At 35.7% G+C, this 27,812-nt stretch overlaps 4 protein-coding genes and 1 long non-coding RNA gene across 11 annotated transcripts in view; 2 read left to right on the plus strand and 3 right to left on the minus strand.

The window, feature by feature from the left end:
- The window catches only part of LOC106868788 (UBX domain-containing protein 11), a 283,501-nt gene that overhangs the window by 193,404 nt on the left and 62,285 nt on the right, over nt 1-27,812 (minus strand). The gene's annotated exons all lie outside the window — the stretch shown is intronic.
- Nucleotides 2,721-5,320, minus strand: LOC149131471 (uncharacterized). Its single transcript, XM_089339268.1, has 2 exons — nt 4,992-5,320; nt 2,721-4,286 (listed from the first exon to the last, which is right to left on the minus strand). Exon 2 carries the CDS (start codon nt 3,861-3,863, stop codon nt 3,033-3,035), a length of 831 nt encoding a protein of 276 aa, XP_089195394.1. The 5' UTR covers nt 3,864-4,286; nt 4,992-5,320; the 3' UTR covers nt 2,721-3,032.
- Nucleotides 5,344-8,783, plus strand: LOC149131472 (uncharacterized). The gene is made up of 2 exons (XR_016237818.1): nt 5,344-6,053; nt 7,935-8,783. It is a non-coding gene; the product is annotated as an uncharacterized LOC149131472 (long non-coding RNA).
- On the minus strand, nt 6,426-19,344 carry LOC128250461 (uncharacterized). Of its 7 annotated transcripts, none has more exons than XM_052975539.2 (3): nt 18,602-18,756; nt 18,267-18,358; nt 14,132-15,990 (listed from the first exon to the last, which is right to left on the minus strand). In XM_052975539.2, the coding sequence occupies exon 3, from the start codon at nt 15,702-15,704 to the stop codon at nt 14,418-14,420; it is 1,287 nt and encodes a 428-aa protein (XP_052831499.1). In that variant the 5' UTR covers nt 15,705-15,990; nt 18,267-18,358; nt 18,602-18,756; the 3' UTR covers nt 14,132-14,417. The 7 variants fall into 7 exon arrangements, with proteins under 7 accessions (XP_089195379.1, XP_052831499.1, XP_052831498.1 ...); XM_052975538.2 differs by adding an exon at nt 17,029-17,194 and having other exon boundaries at nt 18,267-18,725; XM_052975544.2 differs by lacking the exon at nt 18,267-18,358 and adding an exon at nt 17,029-17,194 and having other exon boundaries at nt 18,602-18,722.
- Nucleotides 10,356-27,610, plus strand: LOC128246985 (uncharacterized). The gene is made up of 4 exons (XM_052975530.2): nt 10,356-11,297; nt 20,536-21,207; nt 21,676-21,680; nt 25,855-27,610. Exons 1-4 carry the CDS (start codon nt 10,493-10,495, stop codon nt 27,322-27,324), a joined length of 2,952 nt encoding a protein of 983 aa, XP_052831490.2. The 5' UTR covers nt 10,356-10,492; the 3' UTR covers nt 27,325-27,610.

A 27,812-nucleotide genomic window follows, 5' to 3' on the forward strand; every position in this document is an offset into this window, starting at 1 on the left:
TCTTTAAGCCTAGTACTTATTCTATCAGTCTGTGTTGCCGAACTGCTAAGTTACGAGGGCATAAACACACCAGCATTGGTTGTCAAGTGATGTAGAGGGGGGGAGGGGAACAAACACATACATATATATATATATATACGATAGGGTTCTTTCAGTTTCCGTCTACCAAATCCACTCACAAGGCTTTGGTTGGCCCAAGGCTATAGTAGAAGACACTTGCCCAAGGTGCCACGCAGTGGGACTGAACCCAGAACCATGTGGTTGGTAAGCAAACTACTTATCACCCAGCCACTCCTGCGCCTATGAATAAACTATTTTAACAGAATTTTCGTTACTATTCTGATACCTACGAATTTTTGCTGAATTCTTATTCAACTGGAATTCAATAGCAGAGATAGACATTCCTCCAAGAAGTCGAAGCAGAATGTGATATGGGACTATGATTAGCTTGAAGCAGGACTGTTATCTTGAAGGTGTACGTGTGTGAAGGGAGATAATCGAGGTATTCCCTTGTAATTGTGGAAGAATGTTTCACATTTATTGTTGGAGTCCATGAAACGCTAAAGTAAGAATAAATATCAAACACTATTTATATTTGATGGATATTTGTCCTCATCTTGTTTGTTATTAACACAACGTTTCGGTTGATATACCCTCCAGCCTTCATCGGGTGTCTTGGGAAATTTCGAACCTGGGTTCTCATTCCTAAGGTATTTTTCGATGTTTATTCAGGTCACTGCTTGGAATCTTGGGGTTAGTAGCCCGCGCTCTTAACCACTACGCCATATGCCTGGTATTTAAGAAATATATGAGCTATGGCTTCATAAATTCAGTAATGCTTGTAGCCAGAGATTCTATGTTCGACCATCCTGGCTTTGGACCTGGTGCTGCCAGCCTATCTTTTCTCAATCTCCTCCAGCTGCCCCCTTATTGGTGAGGTACTCTGTGGGTTGGCTAAACCTGATATGGCCCAGAAACTTTAAGTCATCTCTGGCCTAGTGAACCGTTGAAGGCCTCACTGTCCCCCAGAATTCAGATGTCCATTGCAACTGGGGCATTACCAAGAACAACTTTACCTTCAGGCAGACAGACTTTTGCTTTGCCTGCCTCTATTCTGCTTCAAGGTCAAACAGCAGTGCATGGTTCAATTTGGTGCCCTCCTAATCAAATGGTACCTTTCTTGATATCGAAGTGGCCCATCGCCTCTGCCTCTGCATAAGTGAGCCACACAAATGCCATTCTGGGGTTGTAGTTGACAAATTTGGCTTGTATCCATAGCGCAGGCTAATTCTCCTGACACACTACTCTGATCAAGACCAAAAAGGGGCCTTGACACAACTGGAATCAGCAGGTCTTGACTGCAAGGATAGTAAGTCCCCTGACAGAATAACCCTCTTCCCATACAAGGAATGGAAAAATCCCTAATCTGAGACGTGACACACTACAACCTTGCTGCAAATTCAGGTATCACCACCCATAATACAAAGGGGAGAAAGATAATTAAATTCCAGAGCCTGACCGGCTGCTAATGAGCTCTCGGGTGTTCTTGGAGGTTGCACTGCTAATTTTGTCTGCAAACTCGGGATAACAGTGGCCTGTCTGAGAAATGACATTTGTGAGATGGGGTCACTGTTGCAGTGAGTATCACTGGCCACTCTCCAAGGCAATGCCTTCACAATTATGTCTGCGAGGCACAGCTGAACACACCGTTCATACTGAGGTGTGCAAACTATTGCTTTTCCCCCTTTTTATTTACTTTCCTTTGTACTGAATAGGTTCTTAGCCAAGACTTGAAGCCTAACCTAGATTTTTCTAGGAGTTCCTTTCTATTGTTCTCGGCATTAGCACTCACAAATTTATGAGAATGAACTGTTAACCTATAACCTTTCGAGCCAAACTTAGGCAGATAACAGATGAAAAATCCTTTGTTTAGCCTGAGTTAATTTAATTATGAAAAAAGTATAAATACGAAGCACAAATTCAATTTTGCCTTTTGTTTGGTACTGGGGGAAGAAATCTTTCACCCCCTCTACTTGTCTACTTGTGAGAAGAGTTATGCAAATGAGAAGCTTATATTATTCAATTTTATTGTAAGGTAATAAGTAGTTTTCTGTTGAAAATTAGTATTCATTTCAATGTTTTCTATAAGCACGAAGACATTTAAAATTATTCTTCTTGTGTGTTCCAAATTGTATTATATGACGGCTAACACTATTAAACTATATAGAAGAGTGGAGGCCTTCCATGCTGGTATAGGCTGGACGGTTTGACAGGAGGTGGCCAGGCAGAGCCTGCACCAGGTTTCAGAGATTTATGGATGGATACCCTTTGTAACACCAACCACCCAGCATCAATTAGATTCACACAGAAGATTGTTGGTCAAGCAGTATATATATATGTGTGAGTGTGTGTGTATATGCATGTACAATATATAGATACATGCATGTATGTGTGTTCATTCATACATATATATACCATCATCATTTAATATCTATTTTCCATGCTGGCAGGGGTCAGATGCTTTGATAGGAACTGACAAGCCAGAAGGGTGCACCAAGCTCTTCTTGATGTCAACCACTCCACAGAGTGTACTAGGTGCTTTTTGAATGTACATTACATATATGCATGTATGTATGTATATAGAAGAGAGGATGATGAACACAATATACCATTAGTACACGATACATGGTGACAAAATATATTATTACATGGAATGCAAATCATTATCCAGAAACAATGTTTTATTAACATTATGACAATGGTAAGTTACCTCACCAATATAGATGTAGTTATGGTTACAAAAAAAATAAAGTGTTGTTATCACACTGTTATATCTTCTTTCATGTGCGAATATCCTTACAAGATGATGAATGACTTTTGACAGTGCTACAGCTATAGTTTTGTATCAATAAATACATGAACTGTTACTTTCTCAGAGATTTTACCACAGATATCTGTTGTCTTTTTTCCTTTCTATGATTATATTTATCATCTGAAGTTATGTCAGTCAGAAAACTAGTTTGCTATAAATATCAAAGTGGAATGGGTTTCTCACCTGTATGAATATGTTTGTGAGTTGTTAGCATATTACTCCTAGAGAATGATTTGCCACAGATATCACAGTGATAAGGTGTCTCTCCTGTATGAGTACGTTTGTGAGTAATTAAGTCACTACCTACAGCAAATGATTTACCACAGATATTACAGAGATATGGCTTCTCTCCTGTGTGAATACGTTTGTGCCTAGTGAAGCTACTACCACTAGAGAACATTTTACCACAGGTATCACAGTGATATGGCTTCTCTCCTGTATGAATACGTTTGTGAATAGTCAAGTCAGGATTTCTAGAAAAAGATTTACTACAGAAATCACAATGAAATGGACTCTCTCCTGTATGAGTACGTTTGTGAGTAGTTAAATCACTACTTCCAGAGAACAATTTTCCACAGATATCACAGTCGTATGGTTTCTCTCCAGTATGAATACGTCTGTGTTTAGTTAAGTGATCACTTACAGCAAATGACTGGCCACAAATATCACAGTGATATGGTTTCTCTCCTGAATGAATACGTTCGTGAATAGTTAGGGAATGTCTAAGTCTGAATGATTTACCACAGACACTACAGTGGTGTGGCTTTTCTCCAGTATGAATGCGTTTGTGCGTACTTAAAGCACTACTTTGAGAGAATGATTTACCACAGATATCACAGTGGTATGGCTTCTCTCCTGTGTGAATACGTTTGTGAGTGGTTAAACGACTACTTACAGAGAATGATTGACCACAGATATCACAGTGATACGCATTCATTTCTTTATGAATATATTTGTCAGTATTTCTTGTATCACCGTGAGACGATGACATTTTACAGATATTTCACTGCAGTTTTCTCTTTCTTTATGCCATCAGGAAAATCAATCTTTTTAGACTGTTTTACAATTAATTTTCTTCTCGTACAATATATCAACCATAATAGTTCTTCCCTCACTACAAAATACTGACATTTATCTTCACTTTTATATTTCATTCCTACAAACGATTCCTACCATTTCTATTGTAAACTTCAACTTGGATTAAAATGTAAAACAAGAAGTCTTGTAGTTGTTCCAGACAGCAAAGTCAAACAACTTTGCCAATAATCTCAGTTCAAGAGGAAATTCTTCATGATAATTCCACCACAGATTTCTATAAACAGAGTTATGTGTTGTGCATAATGTCTTTAAATGATAAAGGTTTTGGGATACACCTCAGGTAAACATTCTGTTATGTCAACGTTGCCTGTTATTTCTGAAATAATAGAGAAACAGTATTAAGATATAGGGGATACTTAAAAGTAGAGGTCAACAGTGGAAAATTTACATTTCTATATAAGTAGAAATTACAAGAAAAGATTTTTTTCCTTTCAAATTTTACGGAGATAATCGTAATCTGCACCTTCAGAGATGTATTTCAGGAAAATGTTTTTAACCTTTGTAGGTAAAGATCCAACTATTTAGAAATTCTGAATACGATTGTGTGTGTGTGAATGAGAGAGAGAGATCAAATTGGAAAGATTCCGAAAACATGCCATTGTTGGTTGGATAATCATGGCTGGAACGTCAGTGTTATATTTCATATTAAAGCAGGTTATTAGGATAAAACTTTTAATGAATGTACATACTACTAATATATATATATATATATATACAAACATACACGAGTAACTATGTATAAACAGAAACTAAAACGTTTCGTTTTTCCATTCTAATTTTTCAGTTTTCTTATCCTGTTAACTATAAGCAACATCCGTCCTTAGACAGTAAAATGTAATTCGAGGGAAGATCTGACTGCTGTTTCTAGCACGTATAGCCCCCTCTCAATGTGTGGTTGTTAATGTTGTTGCCGTTTAGTCCCGGCTCAGATCTACGAAATGTAGATTGTTTGATCGAATAAGAACAAACATAATTTATTGACGTACGAAGAAATGGAAATAACATGAAACTAAAAAGATACCTCGTATAATTCTAAGAGAGTAACGCCGATGTTTGAATTGGTGGAGAAGTAGCTTGGTCTCTGTCCATTATTAGCTTCCAGTTGTTGGTTAAGAAATGTTGGATTGTTTTGTGTGTGTGCAAATAGTGTAGGTGGACGTCAAAATAAATGGTAAAATATGCTTTGCCAATGGAATTGGACTCACAGTGTTGTTATTCTTCTTCGAGAAGAATACCAACACTGGAACCGTATGGAATTAATAACAATCATCTGGACCCACGGTGAATTATCGGGGAAAACGGTTAACAGATATTTCCGGAATAAAGACACGACGGAAACAGAATTATTCGGTTTTCATTGGTCAGTTTAGGTCATGTGGAAAGACGTACAGCAAGGATGCGGAGATGTGTACAGATGTAAAGCTGGATTATTATTGTATATCTAAAACTTATATCTTTTATTTAGTTTGGTCATTAGACTGCGACCATGCTGGGGCACCGCCTCGAAGAATTTTTAATCGAACGAATCGACCCCAATGATTATTTTTTAAATGCCTAGTACTTATTCCATCGGTCTTTTTTTGCCGAACAGCAAAATTAAGCTGACATAAATAAAGCAACATAAGTACCATGCCAGGGGACTGAAACCTGGAACCATGTGGTTACGAAGCACTCACAATCACCCCTGTGCCCGGGTGTATATATTTCTAACGTAATAATTGTGCAGTGATGTTATAACATGATTGATGAGAATATTTCTCAGTTATTTACCTACAATGTCAAATACATCAATTGTATCTTTTCTCCCTTCTGGAAATGTTGTTACAAGGAATATGAGTATCATGAAAGAATGCTTTTATTAAAAGTAACTAAGAATTGTTTTGCAATATTTTCGTACTTAAAATTTTGGTTTACCATTTACCATTTCATTTTTCTTGGTTAATCTAGTGATTTTATGAATTTGGAAAGTATCAATATTCATAAGATTAATAGATTTACAACTGAGAAAATGGAAAAAGTGAATTTGATCATCATCAAAATTTAGGAATGAAAATCTGAAGTTGCACACTTTAGCACCATACAGGTGAATATCAAAATTTATGAATAGTGATGTTCAGGAGTACATGTGCTGTGTATTGTTATAATCACTGAAGTAACCCCATGGGAAAGTAACATTAATAGTTACATCAATGAGAGAAAGGAGATAATTAATTTGATCAACAAAAATTTATTGCACAAACTATATAGTAGTTACAATGAACTGAATTTTGACATAGATAAGTTACTGTTCTATGTGATAACATGCATGATTAGTTAAGTGGCTTCTTTGGGAGAATGATTTGCCACAGATATCACAGAGACAAGGCCTCTCTCCTGTGTGAATTCGTTTGTGGATAGTTAAGTGACTATTTTGAGAGAATGATTTACCACAGATGTCACAGTGATGTGGTTTATCTCCTGTGTGAATGTGTTTGTGACTAGTTAAATGATGATTTCTGGAGAATGACTTACCACAGATATCACAGTGATATGGTTTTTCTCCTGTATGAATACGTTTATGATTAATGATTACTATTTTTTGAGAGAATGATTTACCACACACATCACATGCTAGCATGGAAAGCGGACGTTAAACGATGATGATGATGATCACAATGATATGGCTTCTCTCCTGTGTGAGTAGTTAAATGGCTTGGTGCAAAGAATGATTTGCCACAGACATTACAATTATATGACTCCTCTCCAGTATGAATATGTTTGTGTAGAGTTAAGTTACTTTTTTGACAGAATGATTTCCCACAGATATCACAGTGATATGGCTTTTCTCCTGTATGAACACGTTTGTGTTTAGTTAAGTCACCACTTCCAGAGAATGATTTACCACAAATATCACAGTGGAATGGCTTCTCTCCTGTATGAATACGTTTGTGAGTAGTTAAGTAACTATTTGCAGAGAATGATTTGCAACATATATCACAGTGATATGGTCTCTCTCCTGCATGGATACGTTTATGAGCAGAATAATAAGTACTTCCAGAGAATGATTTACCACAGATATCACAGTGATATGGTTTCTCTCCTGTATGAATGTATTTGTGTGTAGTTAAGTGGCTTATTTGCGAAAATGATTTCCCACAAATATCACACTGATATGGTTTCTCTCCTGTGTGAATACGTTTGTGATTAGTTAAGTGTTGGTTACGAGAGTATGATATGCCACAGATATCACAATAGTATGGTTTCTCTCCTGTGTGAATACGTTTATGTATAGTTAAGTTGCCTTTTTGAGAGAATAACTTTTTACAGACATCACAGCAATAGGCTTTTTCATTCTCTTTCTTTATATCAACAGCAACATCAGAAAGTGTTTTACACATAACTTTGCTCTGATATAATTCATTTTCCATAACTTTTCTTCTCTCACCACAAGAGACAGATGTTTCTCTTAGTATTGCTTTTATATTTTATTCTTAACAAATATTTCTATCAACTGTGGTTTTTGTCACTATTTGATGAAGCTGGAATTTCCTTTGTAATCCAAAGTTTAATTAAAATGCAAAATCCTCTGCTACACATTCTAGCCAGTGAGGTAAAGCTATTTTGCTTTGAATCTCAGTTCAGAGCAAATATTTCAACAATAATTCAACCAGATATTTGTATAAACAGGTTTATATTTGTTCTGTATGACATTTCCTTTGAGTGTTTAAAAGATTATGAATATTGCTGGATCTCAGGTAAATAATTTTTTTGTGCCAATATCATCTGATATGCTGTAATAATAAAGAAAAAATATAAAATATAGAGGATACTTAGAAAATAGACATTATACTACATTTCTTCTATATTGTTAACAACCTTTACCTGACGAGCTGAACTCACTCAGTGAATCCACCCTTTTTAAGATGACAAAACAATCATTGAGATCTCTGAACAATGCCAACTTTTTTTTTTCTTTTTTAACCAGTTATGACACCTCGAGAAACTTCTGTAAGCCAACACAAGAGTGAAACAGCCCCAATAGATCCCAAGTGAGATTTTAATAGCAATTTCTTGTCACATACAATTTACTTTGTGTTGATATTAAGATATGGTGGGATAACGATAATTGAAATGAAGTCTGGAAAGGAAAACTGAAATTATTAAGACAATGTAAGTTAAAGAAAGTTTTTTCAGCTCACTAAATCACATGTGGGCAGCCTACCACCGTATGGGGATTAAGCCAATGTCGCTACTTTAGTGAAATTTTTCTTCACTTTGTTTCCTTTATCTTTGAACACATCCAAACAAACAGATGTAGTAGAAAGAGGACACGACCTATACAATGTAGATGATGTTTCTGTTAATAATACTTACATATTAATACAGAGCCAATGACGAAGATCGATTCAAGTAGTCACAACTCAGACTGGACAAGGACAGCTTCAACACAACTTCTATTTTACAACAAACCTTCATTTAGATTTTCACATTAACATGATAAAGAATGTTGTAGCTATTTCTTTCCACATGTTAATTACTAACAATCAGTCCCTAAATGTCAGTTGTAAACTAGATCTGACCCAGTAATAAAGATGTTTATCAAACAATATAGCAGGGGATTCACAATTATTTAGCAAGTTTTAAGAATAAATTGTCAGAGCAACTAACTCCCTCTCTAGTATTAGCATAAGTCTTTAGGCATACTTTCGTTACTAGGCCAGTCTCTAAATATATCCTGGTCTACTTCATATGTTTTATTCTCTAAAAAGATGTAGATTTGCTAATTCTTCGTTCTATTTATTATCGTCCTCCATCACCAAACACGGTGTCAAAACATTTACGTTCCTCACATTGGTAGGTTCCATGTATTTCAATTATTTTCCTCGTTTTCAGAAAAAAATTTTTTTTTCATGATGTAAATAAATCACTCATTAACATCAATATTAAATTAATATCTAGATTCTAATGTCATTTGTGGTAAAGGTAAAGGTTTTTTTAAAATTTCTTTTTCAACTACAGATTTGTCCTGTAGGGACCCTAATTCCGGAATTCCAGAGTATTGAGGAGGGTAGAACCACTAATGTTCCCAGGTCTCCTCTGACCTGGAGTATTAGCACCTGTCAGGGTATCAGTTATGGCTTAAATACCCAGGGTACATTGAAATCATGGGATGCAGCAAGGTGGATGTAAAAAATTTCGGCAGATGAACATTGAGAGGGAGGACAGACAACGAACTGTCAACGGCCAAGAGCAATCAGTTCAGTTAGTGAACTACTGCTATCATCTGTTGATGAGGTGTGCGTAATGAAATATTTCAGCTTGCGAAAAACCGATGTGGCTGAAAGCCGGACCGGACATTCGTGCTTCATTTCTCGATCTAGACGCCTTACGCGCAAAGGGTAACATTTGGTCTGGTCAAGTCGCCTGGACTGGATGGCAATATAAATATATAAATAAAAAATAACAGACGCCTCTCTCACATTTCTGGACCTTTATTATTTCCATTACATGAGATAGATGACTTTATTTGTTTTCCCATTCATTCCACACGTGTATTTGTCTCTCTCCTTCGCACTTGGTTGGCTTTGTCTAACGTATCTGTCGGACTGACAGTAAAAGGGCAAAGTGCAAAATTTAGACATAGCTAACGCAACTGAAATGGAACGAATACGAAAAGTCCTAAAAGTGTTTTAGATCTCATTTTTTCATTGTCGAAGTCTAATGATTTTGATTTATTACCATATGATCCATGTACATATAATTACATATCATGTACATATAATTTGCAATTACTTTCAATTAAGTTATTTTGTGAGTTTACTCAATAACAAAGAGAAAAAAAAAACTATTCTTTCTTCAGGATAACATTGTAATTTATTCACAAGGTTAGACTTCAGCAATTACAAAAGAGTAACGTGTAATAATGGCATTTAAGTCATTTTCATGCACTTAAATCTTCCGTTTCGCTTCAGTTGTTTTAACCAAGTCTATTTTTGTAATTTCCCCAATCATTCTCAGTCCATTGTCGGTCCCCACGTACGAATAGTTCAGGTATTCCATTGACTCAGAGAGTCCAATTAATGTTTCGTCATCTTCATTGGATGAGTTCAGTTATTCAGGTAAACGTTTCTATCTGCAGTTTATCAATATAGAAGAAATGTAAGAAAATGACCACTGTTGAATGTCTTCATTTTAAATATCCCCTTTATTTTATATTGTTTCTTTATTTCAGAATATCGGATGACATTGGTGTAAAAGAATTTCATTAACTTGAGATCCATCATTATTTATGATCTTCTAAAGATTAAAAGATGTGCAGAGCAAATATCAACCGTGTTTATATAAATCTATGGAAGAATTACTGTGAAATATTTACGCCAAACGAAAATTAACTGCAATATATACAAGTTGATCTTATATTCAAAGGACTGGCATCTTCAAATATAAACGAAAATTAGAGTTGAAGAAAATACGGCAAAAGAATTATTTGTTAGGAATAAAATAGCAGAAAAACATCTGTGTCTTGTGGCGAGACAAAAAATTATGGAAGATGAATTGTGTAAAAACAAAGTTAAACGTGAAACGCAGTCTAAAAGTATTGATTTTCCTGATGATAAAAAGAAAGAAAGAACATTATATCACTGTGATATCTGTAACAAACCATTCACTCACAAATGTAACTTAAATACTCACAAGCGCATTCATACAGGAGTTAAACCATATTGGTGTGATATCTGTGGTAAATCATTCCTTAACAAAGGTCAGCTTACTACTCACAAACGTATTCATACAGGAGAGAAACCATATCATTGTAATATCTGTGGAAAATCATTCTCTATTAGTAGTTACTTAACTAGTCACAAACGCACTCATACAGGTGAGAAGCCATATCAATGTGACATCTGTGGTAAATCCTTTTCTGATGGTAGTTACTTAACTATACACAAACGAATTCATACAGGAGAGAAACCATATTCTTGTGATATCTGTGGTAAGTCATTCTCTCAAACTGGAGGTTTAACTCTACACAAACGTATTCATACTGGAGAGAAACCATATGAATGCAATATTTGTGGTAAATCATTCTCTGAAAGTGGTGACTTAACTAAGCACAAACGTATTCATACAGGAGAGAAACCATATCAATGTGATATTTGTGGTAAATCATTTTCTGCAAGTTGTACATTAACTAATCACAAACTTGTTCACACAGGAGAGAAGCCATATCACTGTGATATTTGTGGTAAATCATTCTCTGTAAATAGTAACTTAACTACACACAAACGAATTCATACAGGAGAAAAGCCACATCACTGTGATATCTGTGGTAAATCATTTTCTGAGAGTGGTACCTTAAATATTCATAAACGTATTCATACTAAAGAGAAACCATACCAGTGCGATATATGTGGTAAATCATTCTCTCAGAATGGAGGCTTAACTAGTCACAAACGCATTCATACAGGACAGAAATCATAATTCTGTAACTTCTGTGAGAAATAAGTCTCATACAGTTATTTTCATTAAACATGTAGGTATACATACACAACAGTAAATATATGAATGTCATAGTTTGGGTTTTGGTTTCTATTGTTTAGATTAGATTTGCTGAGCTTTCATTTCATGGTATGTATGTCTACTGGACTGAAAATGAAACAAAAGCAATCCATAAAAAATATGAAAATTGACTGGGGATATCCCAAGTAAGTGTAACAAATATGTAAATAAGTAATTTATTAAATAATCTGTTTAATAACCGGTTGGTATTTCGTTTTTATTTAATGAAAATTCAACCTTTTTAATAAAAACACTCTTGTTTTAAAACTAATAACAGAGTTGTTAAAGTAACTTGGAAAAGCCTACAAAACAGAGATTTAGGGATGTGTTACTTGAAGCTTTTGACGAAAAAGAGGAGGATATAACATAATATGGAAGACAACTTGAGGTCCCTATGGAACATCCTGTTGAGGGCTACTGACCAGATTGTGGATGGCTTAAAGTCCCCTCCTTGACCTAAGGTAACATGGTGGTGGAACAATGTAGTTGACAGGGCCATTAGGGAAAAAAAACAGGCATGGAAGGACTGGAAGAGTGGTGGTAGCAGGGAACTGTATCAGATTGCCAGAAGGGAAGCTAGGAGACAGGTTTACTTAACCAGAGGGGAAGCAGATGAAAAATTTCCCAATGTTCTACGTTGTGAGGCCTAGAGACTTGAAGAGTTTCATATTGCAAGACAGTATGTGAGAGAGAATTGTGATGTCATAGAAGAGAAATGTGTCCGCATGGATGATGGCTCATTTGCATTTAATGATGCTGCAAAGAGAGAAATTTGGAGATGCCACTATGAAAGGTTGCTAAATGAAGAGAATGAATAGGAGAAAGAGAGTCTGCCAAATGTTGACCCAACAGAAGGACCGGCTATTCAAATTGACTGTACCTTCGTAGATAAAATAATTAAGGGTATGAAGACAGGAAAAGCCCCTCATCCATCAGGAATCACTGCAGAGATGCTTAAAATATTTGGCAGTGTAGGCTATAGTCTAGTCACCCGTGTAGGCGCAGTTACCTCCCCTGGCAGTAGCTATCTAAATAGTTCACCACTAAGTGGTAAAGCATGTAACTCTGAGGTTCCGGCACTTAGTCCTTCCTCTTTGTCACTGCGACAGTGTGTGAGGATGTGGCCTCATAGCTCTGCGGAGAAATGGCTAAAATTTGCTCTGTTTATAATTATACCATATGTTACATACATATAAATGCATGTGTATATATATATATGTGTGTGTGTGTGTAACACTGGCCATAGATGAAGTTAACACAAACTCAACTGCTGGCCCTGATGGATTTCCAGCAGTCCTTTTCAAATCATGCAAATGAGCTGTTGCAAAACCACTGCAGCTTCTTTTTTGGAGCTTCACTGCGAGTGGTAAGCTCCCAGACAAACTGAAGGAAGGGATAATATGGCCTATCCATTAGGGAGGAAACAGAGCAGATGCTAAAGATTATAGGCCTCTCTCTCTGACTTCTCGCATCAACAGGGTCATCAAACAAATAGTCCGCTGGAAACTGATCCTACTCCTTGAGACGGGTAGCTTGCTGGCTGACACCCAGCATGGAATTTGACCAGTTGGAGACTAACACAGCTCTTGCAACTGGGTGTTGAAACAGCTGCTACATAATTCATGTGTGGATGTGGTGTGTCTCAACTTTGCAAAAGCCTTTGACAAAGTTGACTGGTGTGATATGTCACAGGCTGTGTGATGTTGGCATAGGCGGAAAACTTGGAGACTGACAGCATAACTTTCTAAAAGATAGATGTCAGGCAGTGGTGGCCAATGGAGCCACCCCACGGAAACACAAATAGCAAGTGGTGTTCCACAGGGCACTTCTTAGGGCCACTACTATTCATAGTGGCCCTCTCAGACATGCCCTGGGCTTCTCAAATAGCCACCCATGCTAGCTGTGCAGATGGCATAAAAGTCTCTCAGACAATACAAAATCCTGAAAATATTGCACATCTGCAATGGGAGTTGGACGCAATATACAGGTAAGCTGAGGACAACAACACAGTTTCTTGTAGGAAAATTCCAGGCCCTATGCTACCAGCACACAAAGCTAAATGACATGGAGACAGGATACACTGGTCCAGGAGGAATTGCAATCCCTGAATCAAAATCAGTGCGTAACCTGGGCATTGACATGAGCAATGATGCATCTTTTCAAGCGCATATTACTAATTTGGTAATAAAATGTAGACGGCTAGCTGAATGGATTCTCTGAACTTACAAAACAAGAGAAAAAGAGACGGTCCTTTGAAGGACATGTGTCCTCAGCCACTTAGACTGCTGCTCCCAACTATGGTCACCACACGATATAAAACTCATGGTGGAACTCAAAGCAATCCAACGAAGCTACACGAAGAAAATCGTCTCGATGCAATGAATCAGCTACTGGGAGAGATGAAAGAATTAAAACGCTTCCCACTAGAATGAAAGCAGGAAAACTATGCAGCGATATACATCTGGAAAATCCTGGAAGGCCTAGTGCCGAACTTTGGCATCGAAAGTTACTCAAACTGCAATCTAACCGTCCACCCATGCCAGCATGAAAAACAGATGTTAAATGACGATGATGATGATGACCAACAAACAAAAGAAAGAAAAAAAGTAATTTGATCAACAAACATTCAGTTGAACCAGTTTTAGATTTTATTTCCCTACAAGCTGAATTTTGATACAGAATCACACATCATGATGAACACTGATGTCTTTTCAGATGACTTTTTTCGGCAAATGAATTACCACACACACCACAGTGAAATGGTTTCTCTCCTGTATGGATACGTTTATGAGACGTGACCTGACCAGCTTGACAGAATGATTTACCACAGATGTCACGGTGATAGGGTTTCTCTCCTGTGTGAGTTTGTGAGTAGTCAAGTTACTACTTCCTGAGAAGGATTTACCACATATCACACATGATATGGTTTCTCTCCTGTGTGAATACGTTTATGCTTCATTAAGTGGCTACTATCAGAAAATGATTTACCACAGATATCACAGTCATATGGTTTCTCTCCTGTATGAATACGTCTGTGTACAGTTAAAGTTGCATTCTGAGAGAATGATGTACCACAAATATTACACTGAAATGGCTTCTCTCCTGTATGAATACGTTTATGTCTAGTTAGGAGACTTTTTAGAGAGAATGATCTACTACAGATATCACAGTCATATGGTTTCTCTCCAGTATGAATATGTTTGTGAGTAGTTAAGTCACTTTTTTGAGAGAATGATCTACCACAGATATCACAGTGATACGGCGTATCTCCAGTATGAATACGTCTGTGTATAGTCAAATGAGAATTCGTAGAGAATGATTTACCACAGATATCACAGTGAAATGGCTTCTCTCCTGTATGAACACGTCTGTGAGTAGCTAAGTTAAAACTTGGAGAGAATGATTTACCACAGATATCACAGTGATATGGCTTCTCTCCTGTATGAATATATCTGTGAGTAGTTAAGTGACTCTTTTGAGAGAATGATTTACCACAGATATCACAGTGATATGGTGTATCTCCTGTATGAATACGTCTGTGAACAGTTAATTGACTACTTACAGAGAATGATTTACCACAGCTATCACAATGATGTGGCTTCTCTCCTGTATGAATACGTTTGTGTACAGTTAAATCAGCATTCGTAGAGAATGATTTACCACAGATATCACATTGATGTGGCTTATCTCCTGCATGAATACGTTTGTGAATTGCTAAGTAACCGTTTCGAGAGAATGACTTTTTACAGATATCGCAGTGATATGGCTTCTCTCCTGAATGAATACGTCTGTGAGTAGCTAAGTTACCACTTATAGAGAACGATTTACCACAGATATCACAGTGATGTGGCTGCTCCCCTGTATGAATACGTCTGTGACCTACTAAGGTACTGCATTTAGAGAATGATTTACCACAGATATCACAGACGTAGCGTTTCTCTTCTGAATGAATACGTCTGTGTACAGTTAACTCATCATTTCGACAGAAGGATTTACCACAGATATCACAGTGATGTGGCTTCTCTCCTGCATGAATAAGTTTGTGAGTTGTAAAGTTACATTTATAAGAGAATGATTTCTTACATATATCACACTGATATAATATATTCCCATTCTCTTTCTTAATATCATTGGATAAATTCATTCTTTGCCTCTGTGTATTATATTGGGCTTTGTTTTCACACATTTCGTTTTCCATCAATCTTTATCTCTTTCCACAATATAGATGTTTTTTTTTTTTTTGTTCTGCTATATTTCCATCAACTGTGATCTTGATTAATATTTGAAGATGCAGCGAACTCCTTTGTAATCCAATTTTAATTAGAATATAAATTCATCTTCTATACATTCCAAACAGAAAATTCAGTTATTAATCTCTATTTATTGATGCTAATGTTTTCCATAGAGTCTTTCTGTCTTCACAAGTTGATAAATATTGATGGATCTCAGGCAAATAATTCTTTTATGGCAACATCATCTATATTCTGAAATAAAAAGAGAACAAATATAGAATATAGAGAATATTTCTGTAAAAAGTAGACGTTTTACTACATTTCTTATGTCGTCTTTTGCTTCAGATTTTTGGCATAACCTCAAGTAGCACTTCATTTTATCTAAAAAGGGTTAAAGACAAGCCCAACTTCAATGAGGTGTACAAAGGGAGATAAAAAATGCTGCTAAGCATTTTATGTGATGGACTAAGGATTTTTTGGAATTTCAGAAATCTTTGTAAATTTGTGTTCTACACACAGGAATTCATGTGATTATGGAAAAAAGGTTCATTTTAATTGAACCTTTTTTTAAATATTCGAAATCCTTTGACATCCAAATTTGCAATGTTAAAAATATTCACACATTTCCATAGCCTATTATGGATTGTGGATCAATGTACACCACGTAACCAATCATAACTCTTGTTCGTATTTTCAGAATTATTTTGTGAATTTGTGTTCTACACACTGGACCTTGTACAACTGCAAAAACATATTTTATTAAAATTTTCCCATTCCTCCTCCCACCCAATAATCCTCAAATTCGACTTCACCCATATCAAACACACAGGTATTGTGGAGTGTGAGTTAATTGCAGGGATTTATCCGTAGGGATTAAAAAACGGTACATTCTTTTACTTATTTCAGTCATTTGATTGCGGCCATGCTGGAGCACCACCTTTAGTCAAACAAAGTAATCCCAGGACTTATTCTATGTAAGCCTAGTACTTATTCTATCTTTTTCTTTTGCTGAACCGTTAAGTTACAGAGACGTGAATAGAGCAACGTTGGTTGGCAAGCAAAGGAGGAGGGAAATAACCTAGACACACAAACATATATATATATATATATATATATATATATATATATATATATATATATATATATAGCTCGGACTTTTATCATGGCTACCAAATATGTGTCACACATTTTTACAGATAAATTCCTCTATTTACATAATATCGAGGTCTCTTTCTTTTGTTGTCATTTCTATCAATGTATATATATATATATATATATATATATACATACATAATAGGCTTCTTTCAGTTTCTGTCTTCCAAATCCACTAACAACGTTTAGTCCAGCCCGAGGCCATAATATAATGAGACACAAGCTGAAGGTGTCATGCAGTGGGACTGAACCTGGAACTATGTGGTTGGGAAACAAGCTTCTTATCACACAGCCATGCCTGCACCTATAAATAAAAGAGAATTTATAATAACAGCATACTTTTCTGTTAGTAATTTTCTTTTCTTACACTATACAGACACACTCGCTTGGTGTAGTGGGGTGGGGTTGTAAGGATTTAAATTACGAAACGCTTTTTTTCTTTTCTTTGCACATTCCTTGGGCACATCATCATTCCACTGTACGTTCTTATGGGGAAAAAGTATTGAAAAACATCAATACATGTCAGAGCGATATGCTAAATCTGTTTTATATCACACACCTTTTCGTGTGAAAATTATTTTGAAATTATAAACAGAAACAAATGCTGGAATCAAATTGTATTTTGAAAATATGATTTCTAAAAGAATTCGAGAAACAGTGAAAATTTTAGGATTTATGGGGTTGGAGATGAAAAAATGTTTTAAAATTTTCTTTTGCCGAATTGTACGAATTCCCCTCTGTAGAACAAAAATTTTCTGAAAATTCCAAAAAATATGTAAGTTATGAGAAGTTACACGGAATGCTTAAAGCAAAAGTTCACCAGTTGTCAAGTATTAAATAAAGGTAAAATGGTGACTAAACAATGTTCAGAAATGACCTTAAGAAATACAAACTTTCGCTTTGCGTTCATCTGAAGATATGGAGGAATAACGATATTTGAAATGGAGTGTAGAAAGGAAAACACTGAAAGTATTAAGTCAACAAAAGGCAACGTTAGCTAAAGCAAGTTTTTTTTAACTCAGACTCTGTTGGAATTTCCGAAAATTGTCCCCCTCCCCCATTCCAAAACACTTTCACCGAAATTTTTTGTATATTCGGAATCTACATAATAAATAATATATGCATAGAAAATTTCATTAAAAAATATTCATTTTTCTGAAAGTTATGACCTTCCAAAGTCTGGGGGAGTACAACTCTGTAGTTATGCCACGTGAGACTATCGTATAGGAATTAAGACAACATCGTTACTTTAAGAAGATTTCTTCTTTACTTCACTTTCTTTCTATTATCTTTGAACACATCCAAACAAACAGATGGAGTAGAAAGAGGACATGACCTATACAACAGAAGATGTTGTTTCTCTCAAGAATACTTACATGTTAATATAGATAGAGCCAATGACGAAGATGTCACGATAGATTCAAGTAGTCACAACTCAGACTGGACAATGGCTGCTTGGACACAACTTCTATATTTCACAAAGAAATATTTAGATTTTTCACATCGACATAATAAAGAACGCTGTAGTATTATCTTTTTATATTTAAATAGCAATCATCTGTAATTAACTGGATCACCTAAATGCCAGTTATAAACTAGGGATCGCCTAAATTAGATCTTCCTAGAAATTAAAGACGTTTATCAAAAAATGGAATAATTTAGGCAGTCGTAATAATAAACTCTCAGAACAATTAATTCTCTCTTTGCTTACAACATGAGTCTTGAAATATATTCTGGTTTCTTTTATGAATCTTTTATCTTCTAAAAGATGTAAACGTGAGAATCCCTGGTCCGTATTATTTCCACATCACGAAAAACGGTGTCAAAACGTGTACATCCCTCACAATGCTATGTTCCCTTTGTTTCAATTATTTCCCTCGTTTTGGGATAATGTTACAGTTTGAAAATGAAAATAAATCAACCCTTAACATCAATATTAGATTAATGATGAAATTCCGATGTCATTTTTGTGTAAAAATATTTCTATGTTAAGAGGTGAAGATAATTACTTTCAATCATATTTTTACGAGTTCATGTTTTAAAATAAAAGAAATCAGGGGGCTAATGCAGTTTTGCATCGCTCATGGCAAAATGCATTTTTTTGATATTTTTTCGGATTCCTACGTTTTGTATGTCGGAGGTAAGGAATATGCAAAAAAAAACAAACAAAAAACAATATATAAAAATTTAGATTTATCCAACTCCTACCATCGAATTTAAAATTTTCATTTTGTTTACTTTGAAGAGACTAGCGAATTGATTACCATATGCAAATCGAAATTAAATATAGACAAAAACATTTAAGTGAAAAGAATTTGTGTTTTGCTTGTGTTGACAGATAAAGGAAAGAAAGTGAAGTAAAGAAGAAATCTTCGTAAAGTAACTGTGTTGTCTTAATTCCTATATGGTAGTCTATCATATGTAATATAGTGAGTTGAAAAACTTGCTTTAGCTAACATTGCTTTTGTTGTCTTAATACTTTTAGTGTTTTCCTTTCTGCATTCCATTTCAATTATCGTTAATATATGAGATCACCAATATATCAACCTTAACATTAATATTAGATTAATGACGAAATTCTAATGTCAATTTTGTGTGGAAACATTTCTATGTAACGTGGTAAATGTAATTACTTTCCATTATATTTTTATGAATTTTCATTTTTTTTTTAAATAAAAGGAAATTGTTCTTTTTTTTTGGGGGGGGGGGTAACATTCTAATATATTCAAAACATTATACTTCAGCAATTAAGAATGTGTAATGTGCAATAATGGTATTCGTTGAGCCATTTTTATGCCCTTCTATTTTATGTTTCGCTTCAGTTATTTCAACCAAGTCTATTTTTGTAATTTCCCCATGCTCAGTGCATTGTCGGTCCCACGTCCGAATTGTTGATGCATTCCACTGACTCAGAGAGTCCAATGAATGTCTCGTCATCTTCATTGGATGAGTTCGGATGTTCAGGTAAACGTTTCTATCTACTGTTTATCAATATAGAAGAGATGTAGTTGAATGTCTTCATATTAAGTATCCTCTATATTTTATATCGTTTCTTTTTATTTCAGAATATCAAATGACAATGGTATGCGAGAATTTATTAACTTCAGATCTATCAGTATTTATTATGTTTTAACGACTAAAAGTGAATGTCATTCAGAACAGACGTCAACCTTGGTTACATAAATATATCCATGGAAAAATTATTATGCTCCGAACGGAAATTAATTGCAGTATACACAAGCTGATTTCATATTCTAATTGAACTTGGATTAGAAAGAATTTTGCGGCGTCTTCGATTATCAAACAAATATTGTTTGAAGGAAATATAGCGGAATAAATATTTGTTGGGAATGAAAAATAGGAGAAATGAAAGAAGAAAACGAAAAGTAGGAGAAAAATAACAGTTTTGTGGTGAGGCAAAAAAAATTATGGAAAGTCAATTGTGTAAAAATGAAGTTAAATGTGAAACGTGGTCTGAAAGTATTGATTTTCCTAATGATAAAAAGAAAGAAAAAACATTATATTACTGTGATATCTGTAACAAGTCATTCACTCACAAATGTAGCTTAAATACTCATAAACGTATTCATACAGGAGTTAAATCATATCATTGTGATATCTGTGGTAAATCATTCCTTAACAAAGGTCAGCTTACTACTCACAAACGTATTCATACAGGAGAGAAACCATTTCCCTGTGATATCTGTGGTAAATCATTCTCTCATAGTGGTCACTTAACTAGTCACAAACGAACTCATACAGGTGAGAGGCCATATCAGTGCAATATCTGTGGTAAATCTTTTTCTGATGGTAGTTATTTAACCATACACAAACGAATTCATACAGGAGAGAAACGATATCAATGTGATATCTGTAGTAGATCCTTCTTTGGAAGTAGTGAATTAACCAATCACAAACGTGTTCACACAGGTGAGAAACCACATCGCTGTGATATCTGTGGTAAATCATTCTCTGAAAGTGGTGACTTAACTAAACACAAACGTATTCATACAGGTGAGAAACCATATCAATGTGATATTTGTGGTAAATCATTTTCTGCAAGTTGCACATTAACTAATCACAAAATTGTTCACACTGGAGAGAAATCGTATCACTGTGATGTTTGTGGTAAATCTTTCTCTTTAAGTGGTAATTTAACTAATCATATCCGTATTCATACAGGAGAGAAACCACATCATTGTGATATCTGTGGTAAGTCATTCTCTCGAAGTGCTACCTTAAATACTCACAAAAATATCCATACAGGAGAGAAACCACACCAGTGCGAAATTTGTGGTAAATCCTTCTCTCAAAAATGTAACCTAAGCACTCACAGAAATATTCATACAGGAGAGAAACCATAATTCTATGACATCTATGGTAAATCTTTCTCTGATACAAGTTACTTAACTAGACTCAAATGTATTCATACAGAAGAGAGATCATAGCGCTATGAACTCTGAAGTAAATCAATCTCTCAAAAGGGTATAAAATATTTAAATAGATTTTGTGTTTTGAAAAAATAAAATCTCAGTACATAGGAAATTTTAACCTTGTTTTTGTTTTCAATTAATATAAACACTTATATACAACCATATATATATATATAACAAAAACTTTGAATTTTGTACATAGGGTTACCTAAGTTTTTGTGTCCACAAAGCCAAAGAATTGTCGACAGCTGGTCAGACTCTATACAAAGACAAAACATCTTAAATTTTCTACGTCGCGGATGTGAGGAAATGCTTGCAAATCGAGACTTAAGTCTTAACATATATGCGTCAGCAACAGTATTGCCAATAACCATGTGAACAGTAGTGATAACCACAACACCGCGGGATCCTTGCGCTATATGAACTGCGTCACCAACAGTGTTGCCAACAGTATCCTTAGGCCTGAAGCCTATCAGAGGTGTACCAGGAGTGCGAATATGGCCACATTCCAAGTTTGTAAATATATTGGATTTGCCAGTACATCTTTCAAACATCGTTTCTACAACCACCAGTTATCCTTCAGGGTCCCAGAAAGATAGTTTGTCACATCCTTGGCCAGCCATGTGTGGCATCTCAAAGATGAAGGGATCCCATGTGATATCAGGTTGAAAATAATAGATCATCCAGGCCCATATATTAATGGAAGTGGCTGTTGCAAAATCTGCATTGCGAAGAGAGCCAAAATTCTGATGGACTATACTAAACCTGGCACATTAAATAGTTGTAAAGAAGTTTTTTCTAAATGTGTCCACTTCAAGCACGACCCACTGGAAAATTGGATCAGCCTGTTTGCTGGTTAGGCTTTTTCATCTCGCCTCCCCCACCTCCAAACACCATCACACCACACCATACCACACACACACCAGCACTGACCAATTCCCAGTCCCACATCTTCACACCTACACATATACGCATACGTCAAGATCACCAGCCCTATTCCACGCGCACATACAAACTCTCTATTACAAATGCATGTGCACCTTTGTTTTGGGATCACTACTACTACTTAATTATCTCCCCTCCTCCATAGCTCTCTTGTGTGACCCTTCTGTTTGGCATTCACCATGATAGATTGATGACCACTATACATTCTTTTTTTTTTCTCTCCTTGTTTCTTTCTGTGGAAGAAATTTGTGGGGGAAATCTTTTCCAGTGGGGTGGGGAGAGGACTTCGGGAAATTCACAAGATCCGAATTTTGCGGGTCAAGATGTAAACATTAACCTTTCATCCTTCTGGGATCGATAAAATAAGTAGAAAGATTATTTAATAAAATTATACAATTACGTTAATAAATGTTGATAAACAAAAAACATCGTAAAACATATCTTGGCAGCTATCATTGTCTTTTAAGAATACTTGAGGACGTTCGTTTTTTGTATTGTTACATTGGGTTTTGTTTTTATTTCCTCCAAAGTATACGATCGAAATAAGAAGGATCGCCCATGGTCTTTGGAATGGTTACGGATGGAAAGGTCTTGATCATGGGCTTGCTCGCTCAGCACTAACATTTTTTCTACTGTAGGCACAAGGCCCGAAATTTTGAGGGAGGGGGCAAGTCGGTTAGATCGACTCCAGTGCGGAATTGGTACTTAATTTATCGACCCCGAACGGTTAAGACGACTTCGGCGGAATTTGAACTGAGAACATTAAAGACAAACGAGAAATACCGCTAAGAATTTCGCCCGGTGTGCTAACGTTTCTGCCATTATTACACATCACTCTTTTTTAATCGCTGAAGTATAACGTTTAGAACATATTACAACGTTATCCTAAAAAAAACAACAGGTTTTATTGAAAACAAAAATGAAAACTCATGAAAATATAATTGAAAGTAAATATCTTCGCCACGTGACATAGAAAGGTGTCTATATAGAAATGACATCGGAATTTCGTCATTTAATTTAATATTGATGTTAACGGTTGATTTATTTTCATTTTCAAACTCGAAAATTATTCTAAAAACGGGGAAGATCACTGAAACACGCAACATACTTATTGTGAGGGACATAGATGTTCCGACACCATTTTTAGTGACGTGGACAAAAATAGGGACCATGAAATCTCACATTTACCTCTTTTAGAAGATAAAATATAGACAGAGGAAAGCAGGATGTATTTAAAGACTTATGTTGAAAGCAGAGAGTGAGAGTTTATTGTTAAGACTAGCTAAGTTATTCTATTGTTTGTTTGGATGTGTTCAAAGACAAAGGGAAGAAAGTTAAGTAAAGAAGAAATTCTCCTGAAGTAACGATGCTGTCTTAATTCCCATACGATCGTGGCGTAGCCATAGTCATAACCGGACCAGAGCCACTTCGGTTATTCTACATAGCAGACGAATCCATCGGTGATGTAGCTAGCCTCGTTTTGATTCCGCTAGTCACGTTTTGATAGTCTCGCCTCGTTCTGAACTACACACAAACCACGGCTGGTTAAAAGCTTCACTTCTTTGCAGCTGCACAACGAATCATCATCTTCTATATTTGCGACTTGCATCTTAGTGAAAAACATATATGTGTCTACATCAACATAAAATCTATGGGTTTGTATATGAAGATATCTTATTATCGCGCACACACACTCTTACATACTGTTAATACAAGATTTATATGTTGCTTCTCCTCTTTGTGTAAAAGCAGGAATGAAAACTTTGTACATAACACACGTATTTTGGATCATATCATATATATCCATTTTACCGGAAGTTATGACGGAAAAATAGGATCTTGTGAATTTTCCGAAAGTCCCACCACCAGGGTCGTCAGCGCGCTTTTTTTTTTTTTTTCTTTTTTTTCGTATTCGTTTTCCTGCAAAGACTTTGTGGATGGATTTGGTAGACGGAAACTGAGAGAAAAAGCGAGTCGTGTATATATTTGTGTCTGTGTCCCCCCCCCCTACCTCCCACCAGCCATCACTTCACAACCGATGTTTCTGTCACCACAACTAGCGGTTCAGCAAAAGACACTGATAGAATAAGTACGAGGCTTAAAAAGAATAAGTTTTGGGACCACTTTATTCGGCTAAAGGCGGTGCTCCAGCATGGCCGCAATCAAACAACTGAAATAAGTAAAAGAATGTGCCTTGTTTTGAATCCCTGTGGATAAATCTCATCAGTTACTTCATGGTCCCCAATACGTGTGTGATTAATTTGAGTATCCATAAGGATTATTGGGTGGGAGGAGGAATGGGAAAATTTTAATAAAATATGTTTTTGCAGTTGTACAAGGTCAGTGTGTAGAACACAAATTCACAAAATAATTCTGAAAATACGAACACGAGTTATGATTGGTTACGTGGTGTACATTGATCCACAATCCATAATAGGCTATGGAAATGTGTGAATATTTTTAACATTGCAAATTTGGATGTCAAAGGATTTCGAATATTTAAAAAGGTTGAATTAAAATAAACCCTTTTTCCATAATTACATGAATTCCTGTGTGTAGAACACAAATTCACAAAGGTTTTCTGAAAATTCAAAAGTACAGAAAATGTTATGAAAGGTTAAAAGGGAGGCTTTCATGCTTTTGAGATCCATAAAAATATGTACTCTGGTCAATATAATTGACTTTCCCTATCCCCAGATTTTCAGGCCTTGTGCCTATATTAGAAAGGATTTTCCATTGTTCTTCAGGTGGGGAGTAGTCAAAATCCTTAGTCCATCAGATAAAATGCTTCGCAGCATTTTGTCTCTCCCTTTGCACACCTCATTGAGGTCTGCTTTGTCTTTCACTGTTTTGGGGTTCTTAAAATGAAGCGCTACCAGAGATTAGGCCAAAAATTTGAAACACATAAAAGAAATGTAGTAAAACGTCTACTTTTTATAGAAATATTCTCTATATTCTATATTTGTTCTCTTTTTATTTCAGAATGTAGATGATGTTGCCATAAAAGAATTATTTGCCTGAGATCCATCAATATTTATTAACTTGTTAGGACAGAAAAACTCTATGGAAAACATTACCATAAAAAAATAGAGATTAATAGCTGAATTTCCTGTCTTTTCTGTTTGGAATGTGTAGAAGATGAATTTATATTCTAATTAAAATTGGATTACAAAGGAGTTCGCTGCATCTTCAAATATTAATCAAGATCACAGTTGATGGAAATATAGCAGAACAAAAAGAAAAACATCTATATTGTGGAAAGAGATAAAGATTGATGGAAAACGAAATGTGTGAAAACAAAGCCCAATATAATACACAGAGGCAAAGGATGAATTTCCCCAATGATATTAAGATGGAAAAGAGGAAAATATCATATCGGTGTGATATTTGTAACAAGTCATTCTATTATAAATGTAACTTTACAACTCACAGACGTATTCATACAGGAGAGATGCCATATGACTGTGATGTGTGTGGGGAATCCTTCTTTCAAAGAAGTGAGTTAACTGCACACAAACATATTCATACAGGAGAGAAGCCACATCACTGTGATCTCTGTGGCAAATCGTTCTTTCGAAATAGTGAGTTAACTAAACACAGACGTATTCACACGGGAGAGAAGCCATATCACTGTGATGTCTGTGGTAAATCATTCTCTTGGGTAAGTAGCTTAACTAACCATAAACGTACTCATACAGGAGAAAAGCCATATGACTGTGATATCTGTGGTAAATCCTTCTTTCTAAGTAGTAACTTAACTTACCATAAACATATTCATACAGGAGAGAAGCCATATGACTGTCGTATCTGTGGTAGATCATTCTTTCAAAGTAGTGAATTAACTGTACACAGACGTAGTCATACAGGAGAGAAGCCATATCACTGTGATATCTGTGGTAAATCATTCTCTCAAAGTAGTAGCTTAACTTACCATAAATATATTCATACAGGAGAGAAGCCATATGATTGTGATGTCTGTGGTAAATCATACTCTATAAGTGGTCACTTGACTGCACATAAACGTATTCATACAGGAGAGAAGCCATATGACTGTGATATCTGTGGTAAATCATTCTCTGTAAGTAGTCACTTGACTATACATAAACGTATTCATACAGGAGAGAAGCCATATCACTGTGATGTCTGTGGTAAATCATTCTCTGTAAGTAGTCACTTAACTGACCATAAACGTACTCATACAGGAGAAAAGCCATATGACTGTGATATCTGTGGTAAATCATTCTCTGGAAGCAGTGCTTTGACTAAACACAGACGCATTCATACAGGAGAGAAACCATACCATTGTGATATCTGCGGTAAATCATTCTCTCAAAGTGGTAACTTAACTTGCCATAAACGTATTCATACAGGAGAGAAGCCATATGACTGTCGTATCTGTGGTAAATCATTCTTTCAAAGTAGTGAATTAACTGTACACAGACGTATTCATACAGGAGAGAAGCCATATCACTGTGATATCTGTGGTAAATCATACTCTGTAAGTAGTAACTTAACTTACCATAAACAGATTCATACAAGAGAGAAGCCATATGGCTGTCGCATCTGTGGTAAATCGTTCTTTCGAAGTCGTAATTTAACTATACACAGACGTATTCATACAGGAGAGAAGCCATATCACTGTGATATCTGTGGTAAATCATTCTCGCAAAGTGGTAGCTTAACTTACCATAAACGTATTCATACAGGAGAGAAGCCATATGACTGTGATATCTGTGATAAATCATTCTTTCGAAGTAGTGACTTAACTATACACAGACGTGTTCATACTGGAGAAAAGCCATATGAATGTGATATCTGTGGTAAATCCTTCTTTCTAAGTAGTAACTTAACTTACCATAAATATATTCATACAGGAGAGAAGCCATATGACTGTCGTATCTGTGGTAAATCATACTCTGGAAGTAGTAACTTAACTTACCATAAACGTACTCATACTGGAGAGAAGCCATATGACTGTGATATCTGTGGTAAATTATTCCCTGTAAGTAGTCACTTGACTAGACATAAACGTATTCATACAGGAGAGAAGACATGACTGTGATATGTAGTAAATCATTTTCATTATAAGTAGTGAGTTAACTGTACACAGATGTCTTCATACAGGAGAGAAGCCGCATCACTGTGATATCTGTCGTAAGTCATTCTCTGAAAGTAGTCAATTGACGAAGCACAGACGTGTTCATATAGGAGAGAAACCACATCAATGTGATGTGTGTGGTAAATCATTTGCTGAGAGACATATCAGTGTTCATAAGGACGTGTGATCCTGTATCGTAATTCAGCTTGTATGCCAATAAAATCTAATAACTGGTTCAACTGAACGTTTGTTGATCCAATTACTTTTTTTTTTCTTTTGCTTGTTGGTCCTCATTATCACTTAACTTCTGTTTTCCATGCTAGCATGTGTCAGACAGTTTGACAGAAAACTAGTAAGCCTGGGAGCTGCACCAGGTTCCGGTCTGATTTGGGACGGTTTCTATGGGTGGATGTCTTTCGTATCACCAACCACTCCGACAGTGTAGT

The sequence above is a fragment of the Octopus bimaculoides genome, chromosome 21 (assembly GCF_046866305.1).
Source record: "Octopus bimaculoides isolate indiv1 chromosome 21, ASM4686630v1, whole genome shotgun sequence".
NCBI classification, from domain to species: domain Eukaryota; kingdom Metazoa; phylum Mollusca; class Cephalopoda; order Octopoda; family Octopodidae; genus Octopus; species Octopus bimaculoides.

Excerpts from the sequence above, each read along its gene's own strand:
- LOC149131471 (XM_089339268.1), bottom strand. The coding sequence starts at position 3,863 with ATGTCATCGTCTCACGGTGATACAAGAAATACTGACAAATATATTCAT.
- LOC128246985 (XM_052975530.2), top strand. The coding sequence starts at position 10,493 with ATGGAAGATGAATTGTGTAAAAACAAAGTTAAACGTGAAACGCAGTCT. Across the intron at positions 11,298-20,535 it reads TAAATCATTTTCTGAGAGTG|GTCAGCTTACTACTCACAAA; the intron begins GTACCTTAAATA and ends TCCTTAACAAAG.
- LOC128250461 (XM_089339253.1), bottom strand. The coding sequence starts at position 15,704 with ATGGAAAACGAAATGTGTGAAAACAAAGCCCAATATAATACACAGAGG. Across the intron at positions 7,251-14,641 it reads TAGATCATTCTCTCTAAAAA|GCAACTTAACTATACATAAA; the intron begins GTCTCCTAACTA and ends TCTCTCAAAAAG.